The sequence below is a fragment of the Entamoeba invadens genome, assembly GCF_000330505.1.
Source record: "Entamoeba invadens IP1 unplaced genomic scaffold scaff_1105074725955, whole genome shotgun sequence".
Lineage (NCBI taxonomy): Eukaryota > Evosea > Mastigamoebida > Endamoebidae > Entamoeba > Entamoeba invadens.
The window spans coordinates 302,566-311,357 of NW_004191857.1; the positions used below are offsets into that span (position 1 = coordinate 302,566).

General features: G+C 34.0%; 3 protein-coding genes across 3 annotated transcripts; 2 read left to right on the forward strand and 1 right to left on the reverse strand.

Moving 5' to 3' along the window:
- Positions 1–90: 90 nt before the first annotated feature.
- On the forward strand, positions 91–1,050 carry EIN_115060 (methionine sulfoxide reductase, putative; the record flags this gene model as incomplete). The annotated part of the gene is made up of 1 exon (XM_004185590.1): positions 91–1,050. One exon carries the CDS (start codon positions 91–93, stop codon positions 1,048–1,050), a length of 960 nt encoding a protein of 319 aa, XP_004185638.1.
- A 153-nt stretch (positions 1,051–1,203) lies between these two features.
- Positions 1,204–4,746, forward strand: EIN_115070 (DNA double-strand break repair Rad50 ATPase, putative; the record flags this gene model as incomplete). The annotated part of the gene is made up of 1 exon (XM_004185591.1): positions 1,204–4,746. One exon carries the CDS (start codon positions 1,204–1,206, stop codon positions 4,744–4,746), a length of 3,543 nt encoding a protein of 1,180 aa, XP_004185639.1.
- A 1,211-nt stretch (positions 4,747–5,957) lies between these two features.
- Positions 5,958–6,530, reverse strand: EIN_115080 (hypothetical protein; the record flags this gene model as incomplete). The annotated part of the gene is made up of 1 exon (XM_004185592.1): positions 5,958–6,530. One exon carries the CDS (start codon positions 6,528–6,530, stop codon positions 5,958–5,960), a length of 573 nt encoding a protein of 190 aa, XP_004185640.1.
- Positions 6,531–8,792: the final 2,262 nt, after the last annotated feature.

The following is an 8,792-nucleotide window of genomic DNA, read 5'->3' on the forward strand; positions in this document are numbered from 1 at the left end:
TTAGACCAGTTTCTAGACAAAAAAGAGAACTAAAGTAGACCTCAACGGAGATTATTTGACAACAATCTGCGAAGGAATTTACAAATTCAAATGATCAAAACAGCAATCTTTGCAGGTGGATGCTTTTGGTGTATGGTGAAGCCTTTTGACACGTATCCTGGTGTCAAAAGTGTCGAAGTTGGTTATACTGGAGGAACTACAGTGAATCCCACATATGACGATGTCTGTACTGGCAATACTGGGCACCGTGAAGCGGTCCAAATCGTGTATGATGAGTCTCAAATGCCGTACCGAGAATTACTTGAAATTTATTTCTTAAGTATTGACCCGACCGATGGTGACGGGCAGTTTGCGGACAAAGGCGAGTCGTACAAAACGGCGATCTATTACTCCGATGAAGCTCAGAGAAAAGAAGCTGAGACGTACATAGAAGCACTTCAATTGAGTGGCAGATACGATCGACCCATTAAAGTCCAACTAGTCCAAGCAAAGCCATTTTATAGAGCGGAGGAGTATCACCAGAACTATTACAAAACCCATCATAATCACTATGAAAGGTATTATGAAGGGTCGGGGAGGAAGAATCAAGTTGAGCGGAACAAAGCGAAGTTTCTTGAGAAGAAGGAGAAGAGTGCGTTGAAGAGTAAGTTGACACCTCTACAATATCAGGTGACGCAAGAAAGTGGAACGGAGCCTCCATTTACTAACGAGTATGACCATACCTTTGAAGACGGGATATACGTCGACGTCGTGACGGGGAAACCCCTCTTCTCGTCGAAAGACAAATTCGACTCGGGATGTGGGTGGCCTGCTTTCACTAAGCCTATCCACCCTCTTTCACTCTATGAGAAGACGGATGAGTCACATGGGATGCGTCGAGTCGAAGTGAGAAGTTCGAGTGGTGACTCTCATCTCGGCCATGTCTTTGAAGATGGGCCACTAGAAATGGGTGGACTAAGGTATTGCATTAACTCGGCAAGCTTAAGATTCATTCCTAAAGACAAGCTTGAAGAGAACGGACTTGGGAAGTACCGAGAACAGTTCAAGTAAATTAACAGGGGGGTATATTTTGTTATATATAACATTTTTGATGGAAATAAGAAAAGTGGTAGAAATTTTATAGTATAAAACAATGAAGTGATTGACTCCATCTTGGAATCTCTCTTTCGTGCAAAATTCAAAATCTTGACTTTCCATAAGACGATGGAAAGTCAAGAAACAGGCAAAGAACTCCCGCCGGTCGTCGAAGAGAAAAAAGACGACGCAATGAGTTCGGAAAGCGAACATTTCCACTCGGAAGGTGTTGACAATGAAAAGACGAGGAAGATTAAAAAGGAAGAAAGTGAGGCGAACACCGCTGATGTCTCATATGAGAGTTCTAATACTTCACTACAGACACTGAACACGAAGGGAGAAGAACCAATGTGTCCTGTGTATTTGGACGTCGTTGGGAAAACGAATGGAACAACAGCGGTAGTCGAACAAAACCAAAAAACGTTCTTCGAATATCTTGAGAAACAACTCAGCGATACGCCAGAAATGTTATTTGAAGGAAACACTAACGTGTTGTCCACTGTCATCGACAAACTCATTTTATTGTGTACCAAGGAGATACCAGAACTCCAGAAAAAGAGCGTCTCTATGCTTTACGCGTTGATCAAAAAGGACTACGTCTTCAATAAAAGCTCAGTTCTGAACACACAGTCCCACATCATATCTTCAATATTCAACTTGCACTTCAAGATGTGCTCGAAGGAGCTTGAAAACGTCGACGCCGCTATTTTTAAAACGATCAAAGACATCGGCGATCTCGCGCAAAGCGATATGGAGACGTGTGAAAAGGTTCCTCTGCAAGTCGACCAAACGTCTGAAAAGAAACAGTGGGAGAGCTCTGTTGCAGAGCGACGGGAGTTATTTTTCCAACAAGTTATAGAGCAAGTTGAACCACTCAATAAAGAAGCAAGAAGCGTCTTAAAAGGACTTGAACAGTTGTGCAGTCACTGGAATCTCTGTGATGATTCGCGAATGACGTTGTTGAAAGAAAAGGTGACCAAAAGTGTCGAACAAGAAGACCACTGTTTCTTATTACAACGGGAGGCACTTGTTAAAGCGACGGAGTGGATATCTGATGCACGAGATTTCACGAACAATTTGATGGCTGAGAAATCGAACGTTGAGACGCTGCAGAACCAGTTTAAAGAGATCGAGAAGGCGAACGAGGACTTTGTTGCGATACTGAAACGCATGAAAGAGGAGAAGCCGACGATCAAGATGAGTTTAGAGAAATTCACACAGCCGTTAGTGCTGATGCGAGAGGCACTTGCGCTTCGGAAAAGTTACTCGACGAGTGGTTTTGGGACTGTTACTGTTGAACAAATCAACAGTTTTGTGGGAGAGGAAGAGGAGGTTGTGCGAGTGAATTGTAAAGAGCAGAAACGAGAGAGTGACGAGGCGACTGATTTACTTGGGGAAGCGCAATTTCTTTTGAGTGTGTATCAAGATGCGGAGAAGGAGTTTATGAAACGGATTGAGGAAGTGAGAGATAAAGAGAAGAACAAGACGCGCATCAACGAGAATGACATCTTTTATAAGTACGAGAAACTGCTACCGAAGATCACGAATGTCATCAATAGCATTTTGGAGGTGCAAATTCAATTAGAGGAGGTTGAGAGGACGGGAGGGGAGGAGGAACAAATGAAGCCGGAACAAATCATCCGGGTTGGGATGTGGTGTGTTGAGGCGATGGAAGTGACGGAATACCCCATTACGTGTATTGACGAGATGCAACATGAAATTGGAATAGCATCAGATTTATTCAAACAGTATGGAGCTGTTGAGAAGATGATGTTGATAATAAAGAACGTGATGGCGGAGAAGAAAGTTGATGAAGTGACGTTTGGGAAGTTGTATGGGCGGTTTGTAGAAGAGAAGAACTGGAGGAATGTCATCACCCAAAAGCTGGAGGAGATGCAGGAGATTTATAGCCAACATTGTGAGATGAGGAAGGACGAAATGGTGTGGAATAATTTACTTGACCACTTGAGAGAGGCGGTGACGAACTCTGATGCGGAGATGGTGGAGACTGTTGTTGACAAAGTGAATGAATTTAACGAACGGAAGAACTTGAAATATCGCAGCAACTTACATAAAAACGTGTTGAGTGTGTTTATCAAAAAAGTTCGTGTGCTGAAGATGGAGAAAGGTGGGAAGAAGTTTAAGAAACAGATTGAAGACATTGAGGAGGTATTGCAGAAAATATGTGGGGACTACGAACGCAATTTGCTGAAGGAACAGATTGACAAATTAGATGAGAAGATCAATGCGATATTACAGGAACTGATAGAATTGCGAAGTATGGAAGAGCGCAATGAGGCGGATGATATTGTGTTAGAGAAGTACTTGAGTATTGCGAATAAGAGTATTGAGACGCCGTCTTTTCATATTCTGTGGTTTGATACGATTTTTCAGAAGCAGAAAGAGCGCAAGAAATACATGGAAGCCGGAGTTGCTGCAGTCCACATTCTGCATTACATCTATAAAATACTTGTTGAGCCGAGTGGAGTCCTCTTGAAGGAGAAATACTTGAAGGAGATCAATGAGGAATGCTTGGTAGACAGCGTCGGGGTGGTCCAGGAGAAGAGTGCGAATAACATTACGTATGACAAATTTCTGGTAGAGGTGAACAATGCGATTGAGATGTTTGAACGATCGAAGAGTCTGAGGTTTGCGATAGCGGTCTGCAACTTCATCATCCCGTTCTTGGCGAATAACCACGAGTTCAAGTTGTTGTCTGAGAAGCACAAGAAGATCCACGACTTCTATGTTGAGATGAGGACGTTGATTGTGTTTCCGACATACTTCTATTATGTCAAGTTTATAGGAAGCGCGTTTGACTTTCCGGAGTCGAAGCCGACGACGCCTGCATTGATGGAGAGTAAGGGCAATGAATTTAACACGATCATCAAAGCGGTGGAGAAGGTGGAGACCCGATATAAGGGAGAGTACGTTTATAGGTCCCAACTCAAGCTGGGGGAGTTTGCTGAGTACCTGGTGAATATGTATAAGAAGGTACAAGCGGAGGTAGTGCGTCAGAATTTGTATGACAAGAACATCGAGGACTACAGAACGAAGAATGCGGTGATAACTGTGATTGGTGTGGTTCTTTATAATCCGATGGGGTCTAAAATGGAAGAAGCGAAGCAGAAGACATTTGTCAATGAGATACCGATAGTCAAAGGAGATGAATTGTCGAAGGACCAAGTCATCATCACGACAAAGAGGTCATTGCCGTCAATGATGGAGCGAGAGAGTGTTGTTGAGATCACGAATGCGACACTTTCCCCATTACAAACAGCGTGTGGTGATATAGAGAAGCAGATACAGATGATTGATGCGGAGATAGATAAGATAGAAAACAACGATAATGTTGGAGTGAGTAATATTCATAAGTTGTTAAATGGAGTGTTGTATGCGAAAGTGAATGGAGGACTTGAATTGTTGGTGACGAAATTTATGACGGTGGAGAAGATCAAGGCGTCGAAAGCGAACGAGGTGGAGGATTTGTACGAGATTATGGGAAGAGTCATGGCGTTATGCAAAAAGGGGATTATGATTGCGAAGAATCGAATGAAGGAAAGCGACTCGTCGATTCAGAACATCATTGAAACGTCATATTTGTTGGCAGAAAAAATGATGAAGGACGTCGAGGTGTTTTTGAAGGAACAGAAAATCCTGCCGAGTGATTGAGTTGTTTGTATGACAGTGTTACTCTTAAGAGCTTTGTAATGGAATTATTAGTTAAATTTATTAAATACAAGATTATTTAAATACAAATTTATTATTATATTTGAATAATACAGAATAAATGAAAATAAAGAAATATATTAATTTGTCAATTTTAATAAACTGTAGAATATATTTAACTATTTTAATGTTGATTTATTTTATAATATTATTAATTATTAATTAATAATATATATTAAATATAATATATTTAACTATTTTAATGTAGTTTTATTTTATATTAAAATAAACTATAAAATAGGAAGTTTAACATAATTGAAGGGTGAAAAAAACTGAAACGATAAGACAGATTATTTTAAATGGTTTACACAATTATTTACTTAATTTGGTCCAAAAGATACCAAATAACGTTTGTGAGCAGATAAAGTTGTAAACCGCCTCTATCAATAACACATTACAATAAATGGGTAAGAATCTTGGTTGAAGAAAGATACAAAACAGTTTTTGTTCAGTATATACCAAATTAATTATAATTATCATATGAAATCTATATGAATGTTCAAAATTATGCAGATAAATCCCAAGTAAAAAGTATTTTAATAATCCTGTTTTTATAAATATTTTTATAATAATAAAAATATAAGATGATAATTCAAGTTTTAAAGTTTCTTTGGACGTATTGATTTTTACTATTTTTGAACATTTTCGAATAGTTTAAAAATTGATTGATGATTACTATATTGTTTAATTAATTATTGATAAACAATAAAGAATTTCATGGTTGAAATGATTCGATATGACTTTAGTATTTTATTCTGGTTATCTTTTTCTTTTAGACCAAAGACACCAACGTATTAAATGAAATCATTGATAAGATATTTAATTTTTGTTGGCTTTCTTAAAAGTAGTTTTATGTTTAACACAGTTTAACAGCGTTACAAAAGTTTTTTCATGTTGAATGTTATTAACTTTATTTATAATAAATGATAGTTACCCCTTATAACTGTTTGTATAATTGTGTAAAACATTTTAAAGTCCGATTTTATTTAAAAGACAATTGCATCAATAATAGTTTAGTAAATAATTTAATAAATTGAATTGTTCTATTAAGTTTTTGAATGCGTTTCAAATTACAAACTGAAAGTATTAACAAGTAATAATCAAGTTTTAGACATGTTGGTCGTGTAAAAAACAATATGAAAAAACAATGCGAATTACAATGAATAACTTTTGAGTGCGATGGTATTGATGGGGATTTGAATCTTTCCAGACATCGTCTTGAGTGTTGTAATGTTGTGTGACACTACTCTCCCACACTCCCTGATTGCGTCTTTGTCAAACATCAGAACACCATTATAAAAGATTTGTGTGACTATTTCTGTTTTTAACATGTTTTTCTTTCCACCGGTCTCTACAGTACTAATAAAATAGCCTGCTTCTCTCAATAAATCAACAAGAAATTTAGTTCTTTCGGCGATTATATAATTCTGTCTTCTTCTTGAAAGTGTTTTCTCTGGAATTCCATCACCTCTTTCTATTGACAAGCGTTGTTCGACACGTATTTGTACAAAGGAATTAAAGTCAAAAGAGTTGCCATAAGCATCAGTGATAGAATCAATCGAAAAGTTTTGGTCATAGACAAGAGACTTCTTGTTGGGGAGTCTGAGAAGGAAAGAGAATTGGGAGTTGAGCAATGAGAGGAGTACAACTTGTTGATGGACAACAGTGTTTCTTACTTGAATAAATGCAGTCTGCTTTTTTGACTCTTTGTTGAGAATTACACTCATTGTTGTGAATATACTGTTCTATACCTCTTTATATACAACACATGTTACCAGTGGTTTTGAATATGTTTTAGGTTATTTCATTTATTTTAAGCAACAATTATCGAAAGAAAGAAAGCAAATTAACATGGCCAGCATATTTTTTATAAACAATTGATTTTACTTGAATCTAATAGGTCGAATAATTGGGAAATACTGCTCTGGATATTATTATCAAAAAGTATAAAAGAATTCATTGATCTGAATGGTTAAAGAAAAAATTAAAATAGTTCTTTACTTTGAGGGATGTTATCTGAGTTAAATAATTAGCGCTATTCAACTTTAAAGTGTGGTTAGCTATTTTTGTGGGATTGGTGAGACTACATAATATCGTTTTTTCAATCCCCTTATCAAACTTTTGTAAGGTATAAACAATTATTAAAATGTTTAACGGTTGATTGATTATTTCGTTTTTATCAAAACTTTGAAATCTTAAGCTTAAAATGAAGCAATAACGCCGGCTATATGTGTATATTTTTATAAACAATCTTTGTTATTGTTTTTACCAGATTTGGTGTGTATTATTGAAAAATTAAGGCTATAATAAACCATGCCGAAAAACTTGCAACAACCAAATGATTATACTTTTAAACATTTTTATTTTTATTATATCATGATTAAAATTGGACACTGTATTCAATTGGCATTTTTCATTATTTGAATTGAACGAAAACCAGTACCAAATAAACAAGTCATTTTTCGACGTATCTTTTATAAATTGTAAAAATTGGTATAAATTGGAGTAAAATGCATTATTAAAACCATTGTATCTCAAATTAGGAAAAAACTTTTTAAGGGTGTGAATTATTAATAGATATATAAAATGTGAAATCCGCACATTTTTGCTTCCCAAAACATTGAACAAAGGTGCAATTGTTAAAATTTAAATAACTAAGTTATTATTAAAAAGGTGTTGTGCTCATATAATTAAAATTGAAAACACACAATCTCTATTTTGGGGTGTTTTATTTTCGAAAATAAGAAAAACAAAACTGTGCTCATTAATTATTTAATAGGTAAACCATCATTTGTTTTTTTTTGTTATTTTTTGTTTGTGTTTGTGAAAATGTTCATTGTCCATCATGAATGGCAAAATAAGAAAAGCGATTCACGTAGTAATTAAATAAATATCAACCAAAATATAATTACACCTAGCTGTTTACAATAATAGTAATTTTTCAACCATACATAGTCCGGCAAATAGAATTTCATTTTATTTTTTACATAGAAAGTCCATAACTTGCGGCAAATTAAGCGAAAAAATACCAATTTTTTGTTTTTTGTTTTGTTAGTTACTCAAAATGTAATTCAGAAAAATCTTTAAAACCTATTTTGGGTTTTTATTAAAACATTTGTGTTATTTTTAACATTATTTAAAAAAACCAATATTTTATTATAAATTTACAATTAAAAATTACTATAAATTAACATGAAAAAACAAAACTCATATGAGATTATAAACGTCCGTTATAAACAAAATGAATTTTATTATCTGTTAAAATTTATAGTAAATTTTAAAATAATACTTTTATATAATATTATAGTTATTGAAAATGTATAAATATAATAATAATAATAATAAATAATATTGATTTATATCAAAATAGATATAAACGTCCGTTATAAACATAATAAATTTTGTTTGTTTGTTTGTTTGTTTGTTTGTTTGTTTGTTTAATTTTAATATTATTATAAATACTAATATATATATATATATACTAATAATAAAATAATAAAATAATAAAATAATAAAATAATAAAATAATAAAATAATAAAATAATAAAATAATAAAATAATAAAATAATAAAATAATAAAATAATAACAATAATATTATTGTTTTATTGTTATTATTTTAATAATAACAATAAAAATAACAAACATAAAATAATAACTAAATAACAATAATAACAATAAAAAATAATAAATAAATAATAAATAATAAATAAATACAATAATAACAATAACAACAATAAAAATTGAAAATAAATTAAAAAAATAAGAACAATAAAACAAAAAAGATGAATGTACGTTTTAGTAATAACAAATGGTTTTGGAACAACATGGACATGGGATTTATTAAAGCAGAAAGGGGAGACGATAATTATTATTATTGTGTTATTTGCGAAAAGTGGCTAACGCGTGGAGTAAAAAACAATCACAAATGCCACAACTCTACTGTCTTTGTGTACAATAAAGAAGAGGCTTTAGAATTTATAAACCCCTC